This window comes from Pholcus phalangioides, unplaced genomic scaffold (genome assembly GCF_987345545.1).
Source record: "Pholcus phalangioides strain wild (caught in Gottingen) unplaced genomic scaffold, Ppha-v1.0 ptg000010l_1, whole genome shotgun sequence".
Classification (NCBI taxonomy): domain Eukaryota; kingdom Metazoa; phylum Arthropoda; class Arachnida; order Araneae; family Pholcidae; genus Pholcus; species Pholcus phalangioides.
In genome coordinates, this window is record NW_028301603.1 from 39,070,359 (window position 1) to 39,095,744 (window position 25,386).

Consider the following 25,386-nt stretch of genomic DNA (forward strand, 5'->3'; position numbering starts at 1 on the left):
TCAACCAGAATCGGCTCTATGCAGGTCTGAGTGAAGTTAGTTTAATTTTAATAACTCTGTACATAAGAAAATTTCATTTAGTTCCATAATGATCAGTTTTGATCAAACAAACACTGTTTCACATCATTTACAAGCATAAATAGAATAATCAGCAATAAATAAACCCCTATTTAAATATTTCATAGCAATATTTCTTATGTTTGGCACCTAATACATTTTGCTGGCATTTCTATTTATTTTATTTTTTTCAACTCGTGATGCCCTGTCATATTTTTAACATTATCATTAAATGCGACTCTAAAACAATTTACTGTCAAATTATTTAGAATATCACGCTTTTAGGGTAAATAAAAAGTTAAGTAATAAAAAGTCTTGTTACTTTTGTTTCATAACCAGTCAGAAATCCCATTTCCTTAGAATATTTTAGAACATCCTCCTGGTTCTGTTTAGCTGCAGCATTGATCACTCGGAAATAATTGCGGATAAATTCTGGACAATATTCCCTCGATGCTCCAAAGTCCAACAAAGCTATCTGGCATGGAAAAATATATCATTATGCTTTTTCAAAATACAGAAATTTTTTTGAAACACAGACAAAATCAGCAGGTTTTCTTTTGCTTTATTCTTATATTTGTATTTTTTTGAAAGGATTGACAATGAATCTGGTAACCCTGTCCTAATGGCACGTTAGAAAAAGGGGAAAAAATAGAAGAGAAACAGTATAATAGATAAGTAGATAAGAGAATATCAGTAGATTTCTCTTTTCACTCTCACCCTACATGTTATCTTTCACTCTTACATGTACATAGTAGACAGATACATCATATGTGGCTGGAAAAATCACTTAACAGGAGTATAGAAAAACTAGGAGGAAAAAAACAACTTCAGTTCATAGGGTTGAAATAAAGCTTCACGATGAGAAGAAAACAAAACACAGAGAATGACTGAATTTATTTCCCTAGCGTTTGGATGAAATATTTTGTCTGTGATCGTAAAAGAGTTAAAGAAATAAACAAACCTCGCTTTTTCCCCAACATGCCCGAAATGACCAACTAGTCTGAATCAAAAAACTGCCCCTCAATTTTTCTGCTGTGCCGGATTATGAGCAGGAGTATGGTATATGAACCGCGCACTCATTTGCACATAACATGCAAGATAAAACTACATCTTAAATAAGTAGAATTGATTTTATGATTAGTGTGCATACTTTCTTAGTTTCAGAATTATAGAAAAAATTCGACCAGTTAGGATCAGTCTGCATAAAATGAAAGATGAAAACTTCTCTCAAACAAAGCTTCAAAAGCTGCCCCGCAACCTAAGAATAAATACAAAGAAAAAGTTTTGTTATAAATAGGAAATGTTTAATGCTAAGCAAGGTTAAAAACTGAAACCCTGCAGAAGCAATTATCATATCTTATAACATGCTGAAGGGTATTTTTTCAAGTTTCTGTAATCATAGTGATTGAAATGGGGATCATTGCTTCATATGTTCCTATACTATACCCAATTTCTTAGTTCCTGATCTTCGTTCACAAGGGTGTCAATAGGACTGCCATAAATTAACTCAGACGTCAGGACTCGCTGGGAACATAACTCCTCATAAACCTTTGGGACAACAAATTCAGATGAATCTTGCAAAAGTTTTCTATTTGAAATGAAAATTAGAATCTCATTAAAAAAATTTTAGTGTATTGAAATTAGAATTTACCATAAACAGTCTTTTTTTTTTTTAAATCTCACTTACTGAAATCGCTTCATCGAAGCTGCTTCACGGGTGTAATCAACCTCATAATTCAATTCTCTCTCCGCAACTGCTACAGCATTCTCAAGGTACATACCTAACAGTGATTTGATAAATACAAAAGATATAAATGGATAAATATTTCATGGAGATAGAATTGAAGAAAGAACTGAAACAAATATTACCTTTGGGAAAAATGTTCCACATATACACGATACTCATCAGACTTCTTATATCACTCTTGATACTCTCAGCGACTCCTGGATACTGTAAACAAAAAACACATCTATCCGTATTAGCAATTTCAAAAATAATCGGTGTTTAATATTTGCTATAATGATCATGAAGAAACAAATTCCACATGTAAAAAAAGCCCAAAAAACATGCATATATACTTTTTACAAGGTTATTGTTTTGACACAATTAAAAATATAGAAATAATTAAAAATCCCTGATACAACGAAACTATCTGAAAATATTTTGATAAAAATTAACAAGAAAATTTTTTTGGTGCATGCCAGTTATCATCAAAATTAATGTAAGAATGTGTAATTGAAAACATTGGATTCTATTGACCTGTATTTTCATCGCAACTTCTGTTCCATCATGCAATATCCCAGAATGTACTTGACCAATGGAAGCAGCAGCAAAAGGCCTGGTCTCAAATGTTGAAAGTTTTTCTTGCCAAGAATGACCAAATTCTCGAATCATGACTTTCTGTAAGATTTACACACAAATCAAATTTCCAAGAAACATTCACTGTAAGAGAACGGTGTATCATATTCAGTAACAAAATATTGTCATGAAAATTATGGAAATAGTCCTTATTTATCCTTTATTATGTCATTTGTCACCTGTAAGTAGTGGGAATAGTTATTATATTATGTAAAAATGAAAATTAATGCATTTATCTGTAAATATCGCCAAACTGGTGACAAACTTGATAAGTTTGGCGACAGCTCTGATAGTTTGGCAACATCATGGTGCAAAGAGAAATTTGTGTGGAAAGAAAAGAATGAGATCTCACGAGAATGGTGGTGAAATTTCTCAAACGTTTCACTTTTCTTTGCTTGAATAAAAACACTGCCAAAGCAACACTGAGTTGAGGTGAGAGAGAAGACAAAATCTCTGGTGTGCATTAGTGAGTAGCCGACTTTCAGAGGCTCCCCATTTAATGTGTACAGGCAAATCTCTGCTTGTGAATGTGTGTGCATAGCTGTTCTGTAAAATAAATCTGTGATGTCCTTCAAACTGCTTCACACTTTGCCAGCTTGAGTACTTGTGAGAGACATTATCTGGAACAATATTAATTAGGCTTATAAGCAGTATTGCATATTGCTCTGATCAATTTATTGTTCTTTTTTTTATCACACAATCATCATTTAATGTGGGAGGCTAATTATATCCACAGTCTGAAGCGAATAACTATTTTTGTATCCCTCCCCATGCATCCAAAAGAAGACTAGTCTGTCATTCTAGACTTGTATATTGAATGAATAACATGGGATGAATAGGAAAAAGTTTCAGACTTATCATACAGGTCGTTATCATAATTCAACAGCTGCAATAATACATTGTCACTATAATGAGTATTGACTGTACATTATAATGAATATGCTTCATCTAGATAAAACAAGTACAGCATATAGGCCCATGTATATCTAGTGATTTAAAGGCATTTAAGGTTATTTGTCATGAAAAAAAATATGTTGAATTTAGAACGGCATTCAAATATCAAATTTAGTGTCTTGCTAGGAAATATTATTTTCTCAGACTTTTCAAATGATCAAGTCAGAGTATAGTATGATAGAAATGCGTTGAACTAAAGTTTATGAGTGCCGTAGATGATTGAAAAATGAAGAGCAGAGCATCTAGGCTAATGAGAGACATGCTTATATATTTTTCCTAGTGTTATGTTTTTGAGAACAATTCCTGGACAAACGTGATACATTCTCAATTTAGATTTTAAACACTGGCATGACAACTTCCAACTGACATGCAAGCAACTTCTGCAAACTCTGAAACAGCTTCTTGACTGTCATTTTCCACCACCTGACAGTGATGATTTGTTCATTCAAATATTGAAGGTGACCCTTCATCAGCCATTATCAATACCCAATCTGTAATTTTTGAATTTTCAATTCTACTCATAAACTCCAGTCCAGTGTTCAACTTTTTGGTATCTGTGGACCAGTGAAAACAATTAAAGACAGTTCAGACCAGCAGAAATGTGAGAAATAATTTGCAAAACTTCTGATGGTTAAGGCAAATGAAAACTAATATAGAGAGCACTTTATTCCCAAAATCTAAAATTATATAGTGTCTATATGAATTGGGTGAAATGTTCTGCAAATCGACAGCGACAAACCGACCAGCAAATGTAGAACACTGACCTAGTCTACTCATTGCTCTTGCACTGTATGCTGACTTTATCTTTTAAAAACTTCCAGAGTGAAGGAGTTTCAAATTTTGAGCTCTTTTATAATAGAGCTCAAAATTTGAAATCTTTGCTGGCGACGGTGAAGCTTTAAATGCCTAGTAGGTTAAAAAAATTCTGAATCTTTTTAAATGAAATGGCTTTGGACAATGGATATGAATACATAAGTAGAATGAAGTACTTGCTTCCATTTGCTTGTAAGGCATGAAATCAGCAGACTGGCGAACTCTTTCAAAAATTGCAGCAATCTGTGGATCCAACATTGCATTATCTGGAACATAACATGCAATAATTATTGAAGGGGGAAAAATAACGCAAGATTAGAAACTTTTTATTTATAAAGAGTTTCATAAGATATCCTTCATAGAGAATAAAAACAAATGATGTTGGACACATGGATGAGCATTGAAACTTATTGCATAAAAATTTCACTATTCAAATCAAAATCGTTGAAATTGTTACCTTGTATGCTCAACATCTGACCTAATTTCAGAGCAGCACCACGAACTTTGCATAAAGTATCTACAATCTTGTTAATGTTGGATTCACTCAGAAAAGGATTCTTGTTCAGTAAGGCTTGGGCATTTGAGGATGGAGAGGCGGAAAGTCCTAAGCTTTGCTTGGCTCTTTCTCCTGCTGCTCCAACCAAGAGATTTGCTGCTAATACTAAAAAAGAATATATATATATATATATATATATACAGGGTGATCAGCGAATAAGCCTTTATTTCAAAATTAAATATCTCTACAACAAAGATCAATCGAATTATGCGGTAAACGGTACGTTTATTAGCAAAACTGTAAGAATGTTGTACAGAAATTTTGAAATTTTTTTTTTTTCATTTTTTAAAATTAAAAAAAAAACAAAACTGGAGATTTTTGGGTTCCGAAAATCCTCATTTGTGTGAAGAGAAACCACTGCATTCGCCTAAAGTTACTGCATGGGCTGCAGTATGCGCCATGTGTGCTGACAAATTGTTCCAAAATTGTAGCGTAACGTTCAGTAGTAATCGTTTCTCGCACGAAGGGACCGATAATGCCTCTGGCGCATACCGCAGCCCATGCAGTAATTTTAGGTGAATGCAGTGGTTTCTCTTCACACATATGAGGATTTTCGGAACCCCGAAATCTCCAGTTTTTTTTTTTTTTTAATTTTACAAAATTAAAAAAAAAAAAAACTAAATTTTCGAAATTTCTGTACAACATTCTTACAGTTTTGCTAATAAATGTACCGTTTAACGCATAATTCTATTGATCTTTGTTATAGAGATATTTAATTTGGAAATAAGGGCTTATTCGCTGATCACCCTGTATGTATGTATATATATATATATATATATATATATATATAGGGTACATAGGTGGCAGAGTGTATGGTATTTTACTGGCGAACTGCTGATCCTAGAAGCATATTTCCAATTATAAAAAGTACCCAAATAATGTGCAGTACTCAGATACATCATTCATGCTGCGGACACACTGTGCTCAAGACCCAATTACAAAGTTGTTGCCCTGTCTCCTGATGCCAACAAAAAAAATATTCCATGTTTATAAGTGCAATATTCACTGAGATATTCAAATTCAGAAAACGGAGGGAAGGTGGGGGAACAGCCTTAAATGCAGGCAAAATGGCTTTCCCTCTGTATTTAACACTGTTTCCCCCCTACTTTCCTCTGTTTTTTGATTTCAAATATCTCAGCCAATACTGCACTTAGAAATGTGGATTTTTTTTGTTTGCATCGGGACAGACAGGACAACCACTTTGTATTTGGGTTCTTTAGAACAGGGTGTTCATATAAAAAGTTAACACATTTTTATTTTAACAACTATACAACTCCTTGTAATACGTAATTCATATCTGAATACTAAATGTTATTTGAATACTTTATCTAATTGAAAGTAGGCCTTTAGGATCAATCGTTCGACAATAAAATACCATCCAATTACAGCACACATAAGGTGATAACAGGCCGGTATCCAAGTAATCCTAATTTTTTTATGTGTGACATGACAGTTTTTATACGCGATACATATTTGTGACGCATCCAATGACATCATACCAAGATCAAATTCTTATCACTAAAAACTTTGAATCTCCATCTTTCAATGAGATACTGAGCAGTGGATATGTTTTATAAAAATTATTTGAATTCAGTCTGGCTAATTTTGTGATGCTCAAAAATTGTGCCTAGAAATTTTGAGCCATCCAATGATGTCATACCAAGATCAAATTCTTTATCACTATAAATTTAAAATTTTTTTCTTTCTAATAAGATATTTAACATTCTCTTCTCATGTGTAGTGCAGAAGTTATTTGGATTCAAAGTCTGACCTATTTTCATGATGCTCAAAAATTGTGCCTATTCATAAGTCATATTCACATCAAAAACCTTTCAAAAAAGTACATGTAAATGTTTGCAAGCATATCAGATGACATTGAGTTTGTTCACAGAGCTTCTGCAATTTAAAAGAATTAAATCTGGAAACTTTAAATAAGACTTCTCAAAACCGGAACATGACTTCTTATACGTAGGATCCACTGCACTGTAACTATACATCTTTATTGTAAATATTCCTCTGATGAAACAAAGAAATAATGGTGCATGGTAAAAAGTGCTGCAAACTGATATGCACATATGTCTGGGTAGTGCATGCAATGTGTTTAGTGCTATCTTCCCAATTTGATGCAAGAAACAAAAAATTTGTGTGTCTATAATGCGTTGTTGGTTTGTAGAGAGAGTTTTTAAATGGGGGAAGATGGCATACATATTCACACTTGAAAGTGGCAAATCATCACTTTACTGATTTCCGCAACCTAGTCTTTCTCCAATGTGAAGGAGAGCAGTAAATATCTAAGCTACAAACTTTTTAGGTTTTTTTCCCTCAGAAAATTCACTTCGCACAATATGACACAAATTAGTTAAAAACATACACAGATGAGAGCAAGCATACCTCCATAAGAAAACAGCCTACTAATTTGTGTGGCAGGAACTTTTCTCTCGACAGATCTTTCGCTAAGCTGTAATCATACATATCAACATATGAATAAGTGATCGATATCATTAACTTTCATGTATCACACCAACTATCAGATCGATACAGAGTATCAAAATGTAAGCTTAAATCTAATTAACTTTTATGTACACCAATCAGGGTTTAGCAAAATGACTGAAAATCATGAAAAAGTAGGTTTGGGTACTGGAGGTAGTAGCTTAACTGTGAAAAAATCAACATCATCATGTATAACTTATGGATGAAAATACAGTAATAACTCTCAGCGGGACAAAAACTTTTGTCTGCAAAAGAGGGGTCACCATTGAAAAAAAAGGTTTGCATCAAAGAGTTAAGTAAAATAATGTTATTATATTATTTGATCCCTCTAAGAAGAGTTTCACTGTATATTTAAAAAGTGGGTAATACAAAAAAAAAAAAAAATCACAAAGCGTGAATGTAGACAGTTCTTCTCACTACAAAAATTTATTCTGGTGCTATTCAAGCTGGAACTGTCAGATTCATAGATTGATCAATAGCCATGGATCTAAATAGATTGGTAACTGGAACAAAACAAATTCATTTATGGAATTATATGAAATTTGCAACAAATTTTACCATCTCAAAGGCCTAAGCAACTTTTTTTGTAAGTCCCCTAAAACAATGAGAAATACAAATGCATAGGCCACAACAGACAAAATGACCAACGAGGTGGCTGAAAAAAGATTCCCATGAAAAATATGGATGTCGAAAACATATCTAAACTTTTTTTTCACACTGAGCACAACTCAGGTCTATCGCCATAGGCAATTTACTACCTAGTGAGTTGTGCCGGAAATGTAAGTGTATCTACCTAACAGTTTGTGTGTGTATCTAGCGTTGCGTATGATTTTTCAGTGCAATTGAAGTGAGTGATGTGTAGTGACTGGATACTTGTACTGTTTGTAGAACTGTTGCTCTCTGTGCCGAGATGTTTTAACAGGGATATCGGCTCGCATTTGCGCCTCGAAGTTGGGAACCACAGAAAACCAACACTTCAGCCGACCACCACAGCGACAACATATCTAAACTATATCAAAATAAAGCAACCCAATAAGAGCAATAAAACCAATAATTATAAAATATAAATATACTGCTCATAAAAAATTATGGCTGTCTCATGTAAGTATGAATAGCTTTTCGATTTACCCAACATGTTTATCATATTTCTTTTTTAAACGTGTCAATTGTGTTAGAATTCACGATCCCCGGAGGTAAGATATTACATTTATATGTATAAATTATGTATCACAGTATGCATTCAGCTTGGTTTTCTGTGATTCCCAACTTCAAGGAGCGAATGTGAGCCCATCTCCCTTTAAAAAGCCTCACCACAGAGAGAAACAGACCTACAAACAGTGGAAATTGTAATTCAATCACATCACTCACTTCACTTCTGAAACATAGATGGCAGCACTGAAAAATCAAACACAACACTACATATGCACTCAGACTGATTAGGTACACACAGTTACACTTCCCGCACAATTCACTAGGTAGCAAATCACCCATAGATGGTAACAGACCTGAGTTGTGCTCGGTTTGAAAAAAAGTATGCATTCAGCCAATTCAATGGACTTTCATAATAAAGATATTTAAGACGTTTCCAGAATCTGTGATTCTAATTCCCCAATGTGCTGGTCTCCCTCAATGTTTCCAGGCATGCCAGCTAATGCAGGGGAATAAGGTATGCTTAAGGTATATAAGGTATATGCAGGGGAGTAAGGTGCTGTCTGAATAAAAATTCGGCCACTCTACTTGTTAAAATATCATACTGAATAAAGTTCGACATTTGTTAAAGATACAGTTGAAACTCATTGATCAGGGTTGGGTTTTTGACATGACAAGCATCAAAAACGTTTTTAACCCTTCAAAAACCTTAATGCTTTGGATAATGCAGCGGTTCTCAACCTTTTTTTGACTCACTGAGCCCTTTAAGTAAAAAAATTCTATGGCGGAGCCCCGTAGGCTAATTTTTTAATTATTCATCAAAGTTACTGATTAATTTTTATTATTTAAAAATATTTATAATTATTTTTTTATTTTTACTGGTTTTTTTTATTTTCCTCGAGCGGACGCAGAGCCCCTGGAGAGTGCACAAGGAGCCCCCAAGGGCTCTGCAGAACACCGGTTGAGAACCGCTGGAATAATGAATTGGACACAAATACATGGACAAAATAGATATATATAACATGATGAGAAACTTCCTTTTTTGCATATTACAATAAATATATGTTATACATTTAAATAATAATTCATTACAATAATTAAAACAAAAGATTAATCATAATTTGCAATTAAAAATTTTTTAACATACAAAGAGTATGTGGAACAGATAATAGGTATGTAATTTTATGATTCAATTTATCTAAACTACTGATTACCCGTGTTCAATTTACTAAGTGAAACACAGCTGTTTATGTGTGATAAGGGATCGGGTTTAGGTTTTGACATCAGAAACTAAGTCAGTATTAAAAACAGCTGAAAACTTATTGTCAATGTTGTCAAATAGTTTTTATATTGGGTATTTTGGTTATATTTGACATTCATATTTTTTATGGGCATAATTTTTTCAGTAGCCTCGTTGGGGAATTTGCCTGTTGTGACCTTCGTATTTACATAAAAATAGAACAGCAGATGTTTATATCCATACACACATATAGATAAGCAGCTGAAAAAATTTTGGAAAGGTCAAGAATCATCTCCAATTGAAAAACAGCACATCATTCCATAGTTTTTCCTTCAGCTTTTATGCTAGAAATATTATCCTTTATTTCCATGCTTTAATTTTAATTCTATTCAAAATATATTTTTTACAAGAAAAAATACACTTATATTTTGTCCAAAATAATTTTGTAGAGAATTACATAAAATTATTTTATAATCATATTAAGTATTTATTCTTTGTATTACATAGTCACTTAAAACATTACATGCAATCAATGTGTGTATTTTTCGGTGGGAATTTTTTTATTGAAAAACATTTGACAGTATTTGCGAATTTATGACACAGGTTTCTGATGGAGGGTTTTTGACATGATGGTTTAAACTGTCAAAAACCTGCCAACCCTGTCGCATTGATATGAATCTGCTTGTGAAATACTTCTTGAAGCAAAACATGTATTAAGTCCCATCTCAAAGGTTATACTCTTTTTTAAAATTTTATAGCAAAAAAGTGAAATCCAGTTAAAGCAAAATGATTTCCTTTGACCCTTCAGTTCTTGATTGATGCCGCTGCTGTGGTGGTCACGTGGTCATAGTGAGTGGTGGTTCGCATCGCGGGGACCCGGGTTTGAGACCCACCATTACCACAGTGGTGGTTGGCTGAAGTCGGTTTTCTGTGGTTCCCAACTTCAAGGAACGAATGTGAGCCGATCGCCCCATTAAAAAGTCTTGCCATAGACTTTTTAATGGGGATATAGAGAGCAACAGGCCAAATATTCAATCATTACACTTCACTTCTGAAATATAGATGGCAGCACTGAAAAATCAGACACAATATTAGATATGCACTTAGGTTGTTAGGTACACACACAATTACACTTCCAGCACAACTCACTAGGTAGTAAATTGCCCATGGTGATAGACCTAAGTTTGTTTTCGGTTTGAAAGAAAGAGTTCTCCATTGACAACGTTGGACTGTATTATTTGTAGCTTACAGGACAATTTATAAAATAGGAAATATAAATGATTTAGTACACTATAGACCAGCGGGCTCTCAACCTTTTTTGACTCGCAGAGCCCTTTTAAATAAAAAAAAATCTATGGGGGAGTCCCATATATAGGCCAATTTTTTAATTATTCATCAAAGTTACTGATTTATTTTTACTATTTAAAAAATATTTATAATTATGTTATTAATATCTCTGAGGAGCCCCTGGAGAGTGCACAAGGAGCCCAAGGGCTCCGTGGAGCACCAGTTGAAAACCGGCGCTATACACCAATATTAATTCTTCCAGTTTTTTCAAAAATAATAGAGAAATGTATTAAAAAAGAACTAATCAGCTTTTTTTAAATAACAAATTTTTTTGCATCTAACCAATATGGCTTTCAAAAAAACCAAAACACTGAAATGGCTATTGTTGAATTAAGTAATCATTTAAACAATGGATTTAGTAACAATAAATGCTCCATTAGTTTTCTTAGATTTAAAATGTGCATTTGATTATGTTGATTTGGATATTCTAACAAAAAACTCTTTTCAGAAGGCATAAGAAGAAATGTACTAAACTGGTTTAAAACATATTATTATGATAGGCAACAAGCTGTTATAATAAATGGTGAAATCAGCACATTTCAAAAGGTAATGAAAGGAGTTCTGCAAGGATTGGTCCTATGGCCATCATTATTTCTTGTTTATATCAATAATTTATGTGAAATGAGTTTAAATGGTAAATTAATATCACTCCCAGATGACACTATCCTTTATGTTGAAGATTCAGAAATGACAAGTCTAAAAGAAAAAGTTAAAGAAGACTTATTTAAGATAAATATATGGATAAATAATAACAAATTAAAACTGAATACTCAAAAAACAAAATACATTTGTTTAAAAACTAAAACCATGAAACTGATATATATACACATAAAGATACAATCACTGCTTGTGCCAATTGAGCTGGTAATGCAATTGTCAAGAAATGGAAAGAGTTTATGACTATAACTATTTGGGAATTATAATACAGGATGATCTTAAATGGAATCTGCAGCATGAAAAAATAGTTAAAAAAATTAGGAATCTATGCAGAAATCCTATATAAACTCAAAAACAAGACTGATAAAAACTTTCTAAAAAGCATCTTTTATGTATGAATTTATTCAATAATAATATGGAATTTGTGCCTGGGGTGGGGCATGATTAGGGTGACCATACGTCCCGTATTTCCCGGGACAGTCCCGGTATTTTATGTATTTTTGGTCGTCCCGACTTTTTCGCAAAAGTGTCCCGGTTTTGCCCGTATTTTACACGACGCTTACTTGAATTTTTATTCTTTATTGAAGTCAAAGATTGAAATTATTTTTCAACTAATAAACTATATTATGATAATTACAACTATAAATGAGAATATTTATCTCCCACATTTGTCTCGGTGAACGTTTTTTTCGTGAAATTCATTTTAATCCACTGCAATTTGCAGTAACGTTTCATTTCCCGCCATTGTGATTTTACCGTAATTTTAACAATATTTGGCAACTTTGCTCGGTTTTGGCGATAATTGGCGATGTCCCGTATTTTCCCGTATTTGGAATCTCAATGTCCCGTATTTCTCTCGAGGAAATATGGTCAGCCTAGGCATGATACAAATATACAAGGATTAAATAGCACTTAACAATAAAATTACATCACTAATGACAAGTACTAACTCTAACAACAATATAACAGAATGTCAAACACTAAACATAAGGAAAATCTATATATAGAGAATTATAAAATTTGTAACAGCAAATAATATAAGGCTAACTATGAAAAGCAATAAAACATCTAGTCGATATAGGAATATTTATCATCAAGTGCCACGAATCAATAAAACATTTAAAAAGAGTTTTTTACATTGTCCCTAAAATACTAAATCTTCTTCATACAATGAACTGTGCAATACGAGCGAGCTCAAATTTCAGTATTTGGTCATTTGCAAAAGATATAAACTACAAAGAAATCATATAATAAATACAGATGATTGATAACAGTAACAAAATGCTTAACAAATGATGGATAACAGTATGCAACACCAATTACACAAATGAGATGGAAAATGGAGGTACACATAACTTAATATTAAATAATTCTTTGTGCTACTTTATATTAAAATAAAAAAAAGGTAAGAGATTATTTTAAAAATAATATAAATTAAAAATAATATAAATTAAAAATAATATAAATTAAAAATAATATAAATTAAAAATAATATAAATTAAAAATAATATAAATTAAAAATAATATAAATTAAAAATAATATAAATTAAAAATAATATAAATTAAAAATCTGTGAAAAATGAATGACAGTTGCCATGTGCCAACAGACAATAGATTATTTTTGTAACCTGCTGGAAGGACACCTTAGTCCCTTGGGGGTCAAAGAGTGAATGTTCTTAATCTATGTATTCATATGAATTTTTTTTTGTTTCAGTTTTTGTCTTTTGCATCAGATTGTACTTGTAGTGTTGTCAAAAAAAAATTATATATACATACATACATATTAGATTTCTGAATGAATTTTTTTCAAGGGAAAAAAACAAAACCTTTTGTTTTCCTGGAGGAGTTCTAGTATATTTTTGTATTTCTTCTGCAGTTAACTTCTGCATTTGCGCAACAGCTGGAGAAGACATGGACTGTGACTCAGAAGGACCAGCGAATGTAGTCTGATCATCTGGAGCAGACGTGGACCCAGCAGAAACCAAAAATTCATTTTGATCGATCAGCAAAGACTGTGATGCAAAAGAATTGTTCGAAGCGCCTATGGTATTTTGCGGCTCTACCTGAATGGGAATCTCTTGGGTATCGTTCGTAGGCGATTCATGAGGAGATTCTTCCGATGAAAGCTTTTCTTCGGATTTCATCTCTTCTATCTTTTTCAGGATAGCTTCATATTCTAGGAACGGATGCTCTATTTCTAATTCTTCAATCGGAGCATTTGAAGACAGGGGTGAAGACTTATGCTTGATTGCATATGCCGAATAAGTCTTAGCTGCTTGTATCACTACGCCACCTCTTTCTAAAGTTTCTTTCGCAAGATGTTTCAGGGACTGAAATGAAAGAGAAAGATATCACAAAAGATATCAAATGGGCAGCTTATGAATTTTATACAACCAATCAGCAATTTACATAAATACAGTAAAAATCTGATATAATGAATGCAACTTATAACAAAAATCTCAGGATCACAAGTAATTTGCAATGCATCCATCAATGAGCTAATGTTGATGACACTCATAAACAAGAAGCCTGTTATAAGAGAGTGTACATTGGACCAATACCATAAGTGCCTGCAATTTGGAATTTCAAACTTAACTCTGCAAACATGAATTTCAGGGTTTTTTTACTAAATATCTATTGAGTTGCAGGCTATATTGCTTATCGTATCGGTCCAGTGGGTATCCAACCGAACAAATAGGAGATGAAATGCATAAAAGATCTTTTGAAAGCAAATATGATCACAACATACAGGGTGTTTGTAATTAAATTGCCAATACCTGTAATGGTACAGATAAACTGCATGTGAAAATGGGCCACCTCATTTAATACAAATGCGTATAAATTAAGCATTCTTGTTAATTATTTTCATCATTTTAATAACACAAGTCATCCTATATTGGCCTGAGATTGTTGGACAAGGACCCGCATCCTTATCAAGAGATGCATGACTGACTTGTCCACATCAAGTCAATATGCTGTTCTGGTTTTTTGCTGCCACATCGTTACTCCAAAATAACGGAAATAATTTGCTGGATATGCAAATGCTACATGTGGTCAGTGATGATTGGCCACCTCTTGAGTAGCCATCGATATATAAAGCAGCAGCGAGATCATCACATCACTTGCATTTCGACTTCAGCTCACTCCCAATTAGCTGCACTTTGCAGCTTACTGGTAGATGGGGCCTCAGGAGTCTCTAGCCATGGGAATAGCTCTACCACCGCAACCATTACAGAGTCCAGACAGGCTGCTTATTCACGTAAGAGTCCAAGATGCCAAAGGTTGGTAAAGGTTGGTTACTCATAGCAAGCTGACCTTCGGGTCATTCCATGTCAAATCACCCAGCCATGACACCCATAGTCTCAGATTTCAATGATTTTTTTTCTATTTGTTGCATTTACCATCCTTATTAACTGTGTGAAATATTATTTGCATATCTCTAAAACTTTTTGAGAAAAAAAATGTTGAAATTTAACAAAAACTGATGCAGATGACTTTTCCGAGGCTCAATTTTTAAGCGGCATTGTTTGAGAAAATAAATCATAACTTTTTCAATTTTCAATATATTCAAGTGAAATTTTCACTAAAGTGTTCACAAAAACATACAGAATATGAATAAAAATAATTCATACACTTACATTTGAAATTTACATGCAAAACAATTATGTAAACTTTGTTTTTGTGGAATTTTTCGTTAGAAAAAATACAATTTTTCAAACGTATTTTTAGACCAGAGGCACAGCAGTTACCAAAACAACTTTTATTTTAAATTTCTCCTAAATATATGAAGTAAAATACTGGAGAAAAAAAATAATGGTTTTTTGACCGTTAATATGTTTATTCTGGCTCGCAACACAAAATTCATCGAAATAAGACTGGATCGTTCCGATTTCAAATCATTCAACTAGATACTGAAATGCAACCCATCATCCCAGATTCCAATTATTATTTTTTATTTATTGCTTCTACCATGTTTGTTGACCATGCAAAGTTTCATGTACATATCTCAAAAAAATTTTGAGAAAAAAAAATGTTTTCTAACCTCACGAATGACGTGTCTTAGGCTAACCCATTCAAGCAATATTATTTGTGAAAATATATCATAACTTTGCAGATTTTCAATATATTCAAATGAAATTTCCACTAAAATGCTCACAAAAAAATGTAGATTATGACTAGGAAAGCAAATTTAAACCTTAGAGGAAAAAAGTCATTTAAATTTAATTTTTTTATTATTATTTTATTTTTAACACAATTTTTTAAACACTTTTTTTTGGATGCACAGCAGGAATTTTCAATTTTTTTAAAATTTAATCCTATTAATATATTAAGAAGACTGTAGAAAAGTAAACATTATTTTGACAGTTAATACATTTGAGTAACAAAACACAATTGTACTTATATGACTACATTAATTATATTTGTACATTTTGACTTAATATAATGATTCATGCTTAGTAAAGCGAAATTTATATTTATTTTTCATGTACGCTTATACATTTATTACAGTATTCACTAAATTAAGTTTCAGGAGTAGTTAATGCAATAATTCAAAACAATTAATAAATTTTAAAATTCTAGGATTAAATGAATTTATGAAATAATTAGAAATGTTAATGGTTTTAGGTGAACAAAATAATTTTCAGATGTTCATGTTCAGATTCTTAGAAGTGTTCAAATTCCAAATAATTAATTTCACTTTTAATTGATCTATAAATATTTCTTATGATGCAACAAAGACAAACTTTTGCAATCTGATATATTTTTGCATAAAGAATTATTTTGTATTTGATAAATCCAGATAATATTAATCATATATATATACACTGCTGGCCACCCAAATTGCAACACCAAGAAAGACAAGAGATATCGCAACAATATTTATTTTGTAGATAACATGTTGACCAAGCATCAAATGATTAAATTTATAGACTTCTGTGAAGTGTGGTTCCTGCCAAAATCAGTAGCCAGAGTAGCCGCCATTGTTGGAGATCACCGCTGCCACACGCCTCGTGTTCACGATCTTGTGGCGTGATTTTCAGGATGGGTCTCTGGTAACTAGCGTCGAATATTCCGCTGAACGAACCATCGATAATTAAGGACAATTCAAGATGAAATTAACTGAATTTATTGAAACATTAGAGGGAAAACGATACATGAGCCGCCTTGTTGTCGGTTTGATTGCGGTCATCGTCGCTAACGGTATGCTGATGCCATCTAGGGGCGTCAACACCTCGGCATTGATTCAAAGAGACTTTGGATGTGTTCTTGGGGTACAGCAGACCAAGCAGCTTCCACGCGTTGCCAAAGTTGATCTGGTGTGGCAGCTGGGGATGTAATCTGGGTCAATCGTTGAGCAACCATTGACCACATGTTTTCTATCGGCGAAAGATCAGGAGAGCAAGCTGGCCAGGGAAGCAATTCAATCTGGCGATTGACGAAGAACCTTTGGACAATGCGTGCCACGTGTGGTCGCGCATTATCCTGTTGAAATATGGCTGTGGGCAAGCCCTGAAGGTAAGGAAGGACAACTGGCTCCAACACCTCGGAGATGTAGCGCTGGCTTTTTAAAGTACCGGCAATGCGTACTAGAGGAGTGCGAGAGTGATATCCAATACCGCCCCATACCATAATACCCGGTGCAGGACCAGTGTGGCGGTGCATAACGCAGCTGTTCAGCATCCTCTCTCCACGGTGTCTCCAGACTCGAATCCGACCATCGTGGTGTTGCAGACAGAAGCGTAACTCGTCAGTAAAGACAATTTCATTCCATTGTGCCGTCCACATCCTTCTTTCATCACACCATTAGCGGCGGAGACGTCTGTGGTTCTGCGTCAAGGGTAGACGAAGCAATGGACGTCTTGCGGACAGACCACTCCGCTGTAAACGGCGTTGAATGGTACGCACAGACACTGGATGATGCGGTACAGACTGAATGTGCTGTGCTATGGTTCGTGATGTGGCTGAGCGATCCGTCACTGCCATACGCACAATACGCCTGTCATCACGTGAAGTGGTGCACTGAGGTGGATGCGATCGAACACGTCGGTCCGTCGTACCCTCCTGCATCCAACGATCACATATCCGCGTTACAGTTGTTTGGTTTCGTCCAACACGACTACCGATTTCCCTGAAAGATAATCCACAATCTCGGTAGGCCACTATCCTTCCTCTGTCGAACTCGGATACTTGATCAAAAGATGATCGCTGTTTTCTAAGAGGCATAATTGATCGTTTTTTTGAAAAAACCACAAGAAAAACACAATTGCCATACTTCAAATCGTCGAAATCTCCAAGCCTTAAATAGCGCATTGAAGTGGCACCACAGGCGCGCGTGATGTGCGTCTGCGCTGAAATTCTAATCATTTGCATATCTCACCTCCGCTAATGCATGTTGTAAATTTCATATTATTTTCATGCTTCCTTCAGGGTGTTGCATTTACGGTGGCCAGCAGTGTATATAGATTAATTTTTGAAGTTTTTTAACATGCTTAATTATAAAGTTATTTTACCACAACAGTGTTAAATTTTTTTTAATTACTTTGATTTTTACAGCATATATTTTAATAAACATATATTTAATGTATATGATAAATATGAAATGGTTATACTTGTGTGAAAAAAAATCTACATTATAATATTTAACACAAGCCTCTATATAATTTTCCTAAGAAATAATTTAAAATTGCTGATAAAAAGCCAGAATATGAGGCTTTAAATAACAAAGAATGAAATTATCAGCTACAACCTAATTGTTGTAGCTGAGGCAGATGGAAGAGAACCTAATGTATATATTGCCTGGTGGTGATATATAAGATGTAATGTTTCTTGTTGTGATGATGATTGTAAAAAATAATAATAGCTTCTGTGAAGATATAAACTATGGCACACTGGTCTTTGTCCTTCAGAGGGCAGCTGGTGTTTTATTTAATTATAAGACTTTATCATCCCAGCAGGTGATGATAAAGTCACTGCTGCTGCTTCATTGAGGAAACTAAAACAAAAGTGTTAGAACTAAACTGCTCCCCATAAAATGATGCAAGTCTCAGTTATGATCTTGCTGAAGACAGAATGTGCTCCATAGAGTAGCCAACTCAGGGTTAGCAAATTTTTCTTATGATAACACAATTTCCATTTGAGCTAAATATTTTATATCATTTTGGAATTCAAAGTAAAATGTCAGAAAAGACACTTGAAATTTATAGTGTTGGAAAAAAAACTGGATCTGACTGTCATAAAAAGTATTACGCAAAAGTGTAAAATCTGTTACCCATTACATCATTGGACCCATCGGACATCAATATTGAGGAGTGGAGCAAGTTCTGAACATTTATCTACTGTATGTTTAAGCATCATAGAGCTTTTTTCTCAAAGTATGAAATACATCCGAAAGCATGCTTTAATCCTTTAAAATGTCAGAAGAAAAAAAATAACAAAAGGTTTAAGGATAGTAAACTTGTATTTTTCATGTATAAATGAAATAAATGGTTGTACAAAATCAATTCCAGGGCAAAAGATATGGCATGCCTGTAGGGACAGTGAATATAAACAACAAGTTAGGTGAAGAAACTGAATACTGTGAAGAGATGAACAGTGATAGTAATGTAGAGAAGTAATTTGGGAAAATGTCAATTATTAAACAAGAAGCACTTGAAGAAATAAATTCATGTCTACAGAACATAGAAGAGTCACCAATTAAACTTCATAGGGTAGCTCCACAGTGCAAGTCAAACAATGCCAAAAGAAAAGTTGAATCTGCTTGTAACACTTTCAAACCAAATGTTTGTAAAGTTTTTGAAGAATTACCAGAAAATGAATCTCAAAGCACACTTAATGAAGATATTAAACAGAAAGCAAATATGATTATTTTGATAAAGTTAATTAGAAATAAGATTCAATTTAACCATCACAACAAGGGGAAAACTGCAAATTTTAACTCTGGCCCCTGCTTTAGGAAAGGGGAACAAGGAAAAAAATCTGAAGAGTTCAATGTCATTGAATATGCTGTGCGAAAAGCAGGAGAGCTTTTGTAAATGAAAAAGCAAAGGTGAGCCATTGTGTTTTTATTGTAAAAAGAATCAAAAATTAAATTTCATCAATTTTTTTGCAATCTAATTTTTTAATGCAAAGGTTTAAATTTTCTTTCCTAGTCATAATCTACATTTTTTTGTGAGCATTTTAGTGGAAATTTCATTTGAATATATTGAAAATCTGCAAAGTTATGATATATTTTCACAAATAATATTGCTTGAATGGGTTAGCCTAAGAGACGTCATTCGTGAGGTTAGAAAACATTTTTTTTTCTCAAAATTTTTCTGAGATATGTACATGAAACTTTGCATGGTCAACAAGCATGGTGGAAGCAATAAATAAAAAATAATAATTGGAATCTGGGATGATGGGTTGCATTTCAGTATCTAGTTGAATGATTTGAAATCGGAACGATCCAGTCTTATTTTGATGAATTTTGTGTTGCTAGCCAGAATAAACATATTAACGGTCAAAAAACCATTATTTTTTTTCTCCAGTATTTTACTTCATATATTTAGGAGAAATTTAAAATAAAAGTTATTTTGGTAACTGCTGTGCCTCTGGTCTAAAAATACGTTTGAAAAATTGTATTTTTTCTAACGAAAAATTCCACAAAAACAAAGTTTACATAATTTTTCTGCATGTAAATTTCAAATGTAAGTGTATGAATTATTTTTATTCATATTCTGTATGTTTTTGTGAACACTTTAGTGAAAATTTCACTTGAATATATTGAAAATTGAAAAAGTTATGATTTATTTTCTCGAACAATGCCGCTTAAAAATTGAGCCTCGGAAAAGTCATCTGCATCAGTTATTGATAAATTTCAACATTTTTTTTCCTCAAAAAGTTTTAGAAACATGCAAATAATATTTCACACAGTTAATAAGGATGGTAAATGCAACAAATAAAAAAAAAATCATTGAAATCTGAGACTATGGGTGTCATTTTGGCATTTTGCCGGGTGATTTGAAATGGAATGACCCCTTCAGGACTGGGAAAAATCTGTGACTTGTGGTGATATAGATTCAAATCCAAAGTTGTAAAAATTCTAAATGTTAATTGTTAAATTCAGTCTGTGAGATTAAAAGTAATGATTTTGAGTTCATTTTTCCGACTCTTGTTGCGTTGGATTGCTTCATGATACTCACTATTGAACCAGAAGTGTTACCTCATTTGTCACGTACTCAGTTTTATCTAACAATCGCAATGACACCAAACTAGGTAGTGGGGAGACTGATGACTATATAAAAAGAGAATTCAGCAAAATAATTCAAGCTCCAGAGTTGCTGATAAGGAGGGGAAAATGTGATGCTGTGCAGTGTAAACAGGAAAATTACAAAGAACAGATGAATAAATAAGAAAAACGAAATTGCAGTGAAAACATCATGCTTTATCACATTCACTTTCTCACCAAGACATCGACCACTTTCAATGTTAGGGCTCCTTGACAACCCTGAATGAATTAGCTACCATTTTTGAATGAAGTATGACATCAGTATTATCACCATAGTTAATCGTTGTTCCCTATCCTGTTTTTTTAAGCAATTAGACATTAACAAAAACTGGTTTTGTCACTCGAAGATGAAGAGAAGAAGAAGTCTGTCAAGTTATCTAGGCCCTTATTCAATGTGACCACTGTTCTGGTGGACCACACTCCGTGTCCTCTTCACAATACTCCCTTTTGGCCGAAAAAAGGGATTCACAAGGAATGTTCGTCATAGTCCGCATCATTCAACAAATGAAAGGGTCATTAGTAGAAAGTTTCTGTTTGCATGGCCCACTTGTTTGCTGGATCTAACTTTGTCTTGAACTTGACTATCTTAAATCACAACATGCGAAAATGAATGTTGAAAATTCCTTAAGACAGCTTTCATTTGCCCAAACAGAATATTGTGTGGAGGATGAAATGTGTAATCAATGAGAATGGAGGTCATATTGAAAATGGCCAAGGTACTTACTGGGAAAGTAAATGTGATGAATAAAACATGATGTTTCACTGTAATTTCGTCTTTGTTAAAAAATATGACAATTTTTAGGAATCTGTTATTTGCAACTCCTCTTTACACTATAAAAATGCAATGCCCCCCCCCCCCCACCGTAACTGAATATTTTTTTTGCAGAAACCTTCTAATATCTTCATTGCCCCCCCCCCCCCCAACAAGATTGGTGCCATTCCGGTCGTTAGTTCGAGCAACCGATGGCTATGAGTTGTTGAAGGAATGTGGCGGTTGAAGATGAACACGTCCTTTTACAATTCAAAGATATAATTCACATTTATTATACAATTAAATTTGCAGAACCTACAAGAAAGAGTGGACCATGTGACTGTCTCATTTGAGCGGCAAAAACCCAAGTTCTGCCTCACCATCACGCAGGCACGCTCTTTCCCATATTATTACGCAGACAGCATCTTTGAATTGTAGAGAAGCATGTGTTCGTCTTCAACCGCCACATTCCTTCTACGGAGTACTGTAAATTTAATTTAAAAATTGACTGTATTTAAGCACAAAAAATATAAGGCAAAAAATTCTCACGCCTTGTTTGGTCAGTTCCGTTATGACAGTGGAAGCTACTTCTTCTGTTGTTGCCGCTACAGTTTTAGCGAGAGAGTTCAGAGTCGAGTTCCTGACTGCAGTTTCCATCTGACTAGTTTTCAGATCCACGAAGGACTTGAGCACAGATTTGGTGGCTTTTACCAGGACCGATAAGTCTGATGGTTTAGGAGGCTGGAAGAAAAATTTTATGAATTCAAAATCTTGAACAAAAAAGGTGTTAGATGGTTATCAGGACGATCATCAAGCACTTGTTCAAATTGACACAACTTAGAATGCTTTTATACTTGTGATTTGAATGCTGACCTAAAGTGTCAAAACGCTCTGAAATTGGGTTTGCATGGTTATTTTCCTCGCTGATTGGTAGTCATCTCAATAACAGACCAATATGAGAAAAGATATTATTTGGTTAAATCATACAGGGTTTAACAGGGAATGATTTTTCCTGATTAGATCTGCTGAAGGAAAAAATATACCATACATAACATGTTTTAGATGCATTTTTCCCTCAGGACCACCTAAACAGTGAAAAATTTGAAACCCACACGGTATGCATATAGATAAGCCAATCTCCAAAAATTTATGTGACACATTTTAGGTAACCTTCAAGGAGTCTCAGAGCAGATGGTCCCCCCATGATGCTGAGAAGATGCCTCAGTTTTCAGGGCCGGTTAGAACTCACTCTGCTGTCTGGAACTAGTGTACCTCCCTATAAAGGAGATGTTAATAAAACTTGGTTTGAATTTGTTTCTCCTCAAAAACTGGCCCGTGTTTAAGGCAAAACCCACCCAACACCCAATGCCAAAACCAATTTTTTAACAACAAAATTTAGGCTTACGCACAAGTATGTCCAAATATTTTTTAGGTTTGGATTTTTTCCCCTCTTAACAGAATTTTTCCCTGACCAATTTTCATTTCTGACTTTTCAGCTATACAAGGAAAAAAAAAAAAAATCTAGGCAGCATTCACTCAGTGTCACTACAAACGAAATTTTGAAATCCCATTTCGAATGAACAAAGGGTGAATTTGATGTCTCTTGATGTAGCCACTAGGGCACAAGACCTGCTCGCCTCCACCAAGTGTCCCCCTGTGCATAGAGATAAACTCAACGAAAAATGATCTTAATATTCAATGCAAAGTCATCATTATGCTGTTCAAAATTAATGGCAGGGAAAAATCTAAATTATGGCCCGTGACCAGGGCCAGATTTAGATTTGATGTACCCTAGGTCAGTGGTCGGCAAACCGCGGCTCTTTGGCCCCTTGAGTGTGGCTCTTCCACAAAATACCCCGTACAGGTGCACAGAAATTCCAGATTTTTGCAAAATCATGTTTAGACATGCATTTTGGCAATTTTGTTCTCGCTCGCTCCCCTCCCAAGTGAGTCATCTTTTGCACAGGTTTTTGCCAAAAAGAGCGAAAGCCTTACGCTGCTGTCACGTGATACTTCCGTGACCGGTCGAAGTTCAGGACGAAAGTTCTGGGGAAGTTCGGGAAAAAGTTGTTGAAAACTAGGCTTTTTTTCCTAAGTTAATCGGGGTAGATAGACGCAAAAGACGAGTCTCCTCTCGTGCGGGGAGGACATGCAATGTTTTCCATACAAAAGAACATAAACCTCTACCCTGCCAGATCATACAAGACGATAGAGGCCTGCTCTTTCCATCCAACATCGGTCAACACTTTTTTTTTCAAACAGAGCACAACTCAGGTCTATCACCATTTATGGGTGATTTACTACCTAACGAGTTGTGCCGGAGGTGTAACTGTGTGTGTAACTAACAGTCTGAATGCATATGTAGTGTTGTGTTTGATTTTTCAGTGCTGCCATCTACATTTCAGAAGTGAAGTGAGTGAAGTGTTATGATTGAATTACATTTGTGCTGTTTGTAGGTCTGTTGCTCACTGTGACGAGACTTTTTAATGGGGAGATCAACTCGCATTCGCGTCTTGAAATTGAGAACCACAGAAAAACAACTTCAGCCGACCACCACTATGACGACGGTGGGGTACGAACCCGGGTCCTCGCGATGCGAGTCCGTCACTATGACCACTCGACCACCATAGCGGCATCAGTCAATACTTTATTTTTTTCAAACCGAGCACAACTCAGGTCTATCGCCATAGGCAATTTACTACCTAGTGAGTTGTGCCGGAAGTTTAAGTGTGGGTGTACCTAACAGTCTGAGTGACTATCTACTGTTGTGTATGGTTTATCAGTGCTGCCATCTATATCTCAGAAGTGAAGTGAGTGATGTGTAGTGACTGAATATTTGTACTGTTTGTAGGACTGTTGCTCTCTGTGGCGAGACTTTTTAATGTGGAGATCAGCTCGCATTTGCGCCTCGAAGTTGGGAACCACAGAAAACCAACTTCAGCCGACCACATCGGTCAACACTGCTAGAAGCGATCGACCAGGGGCTACACATCTGAAGACGACGCTCCTGGACCACTACCTTACCACCTCTCATGATGACTCTCCTGGCCACCTCTCTCTATCAGCATCCAACAGCGGTCAACACTGCTAGGAGCCATTCAAAAGGGGCCACACCTCTGAAGGCGATGCTCCTGGACCACCACCACTCATGACAACACTCACCTGGCCATCTGCATCCAATATCGGCCATCGCTGCTTTAGCAATCCACCAGGGCTGACCGTACGAAGACGATGCTCCTGGGACCTCTGCCTTGGGCTTTCATCGACAACATCCTCCGGCTAACATCTCGTCAAACGAGCTTACAGTGAACCCGTCTTCTGCACATTTCTCAGAGAAGGGAGCCACATATCCATAAAACAACAAGTAAAATAATAACTTAATAAACTTTAAGTAAAGTTTAAGTTAATTTTAGGGAGCATTGTGGAGTAAAAGAAGGAAGATGTAGTGTCGAGGATTGAAAAAGGCATGTTGAGATGGTTTGGATATATAGAGGGGATGAACGATAAAGAGATAGATGAAGCAAGTATACAAGACGAGTGTGGATGGGGGAGTTGGAAGTGGTCTACCTCAGTGAACGTACCTCAATCAGATTGAGGGCATTTTTAACAAAGGCCAGCTGAGGAGTACATTAATAACAATGTACCTACCTATATAGTTTAAGTTTGAAAAGTTTGGCTCTCAAAAAAAATTTCAATCGTTGTACTGTTGATATTTGGTTCTGTTGACTAATGAGTTTGCCGACCA

General features: G+C 34.7%; 1 protein-coding gene across 1 annotated transcript in view; it reads right to left on the minus strand.

Moving 5' to 3' along the window:
* Coq8 (ubiquinone biosynthesis protein COQ8, mitochondrial) overlaps positions 1 to 25,386 on the minus strand; it is a 28,182-nt gene that overhangs the window by 1,543 nt on the left and 1,253 nt on the right. Inside the window, exons 2-12 of the mRNA XM_089238368.1 lie at positions 22,191 to 22,382; positions 13,449 to 13,952; positions 7,131 to 7,197; positions 4,641 to 4,844; positions 4,364 to 4,449; positions 2,318 to 2,458; positions 1,927 to 2,008; positions 1,745 to 1,838; positions 1,504 to 1,645; positions 1,208 to 1,315; positions 380 to 532 (exon numbers count right to left, since the gene is read on the minus strand). Coding sequence (XP_089094494.1) covers positions 380 to 532; positions 1,208 to 1,315; positions 1,504 to 1,645; positions 1,745 to 1,838; positions 1,927 to 2,008; positions 2,318 to 2,458; positions 4,364 to 4,449; positions 4,641 to 4,844; positions 7,131 to 7,197; positions 13,449 to 13,952; positions 22,191 to 22,382 — 1,773 coding nt within the window. The remainder of the gene's footprint in view (positions 1 to 379; positions 533 to 1,207; positions 1,316 to 1,503; positions 1,646 to 1,744; positions 1,839 to 1,926; positions 2,009 to 2,317; positions 2,459 to 4,363; positions 4,450 to 4,640; positions 4,845 to 7,130; positions 7,198 to 13,448; positions 13,953 to 22,190; positions 22,383 to 25,386) is intronic.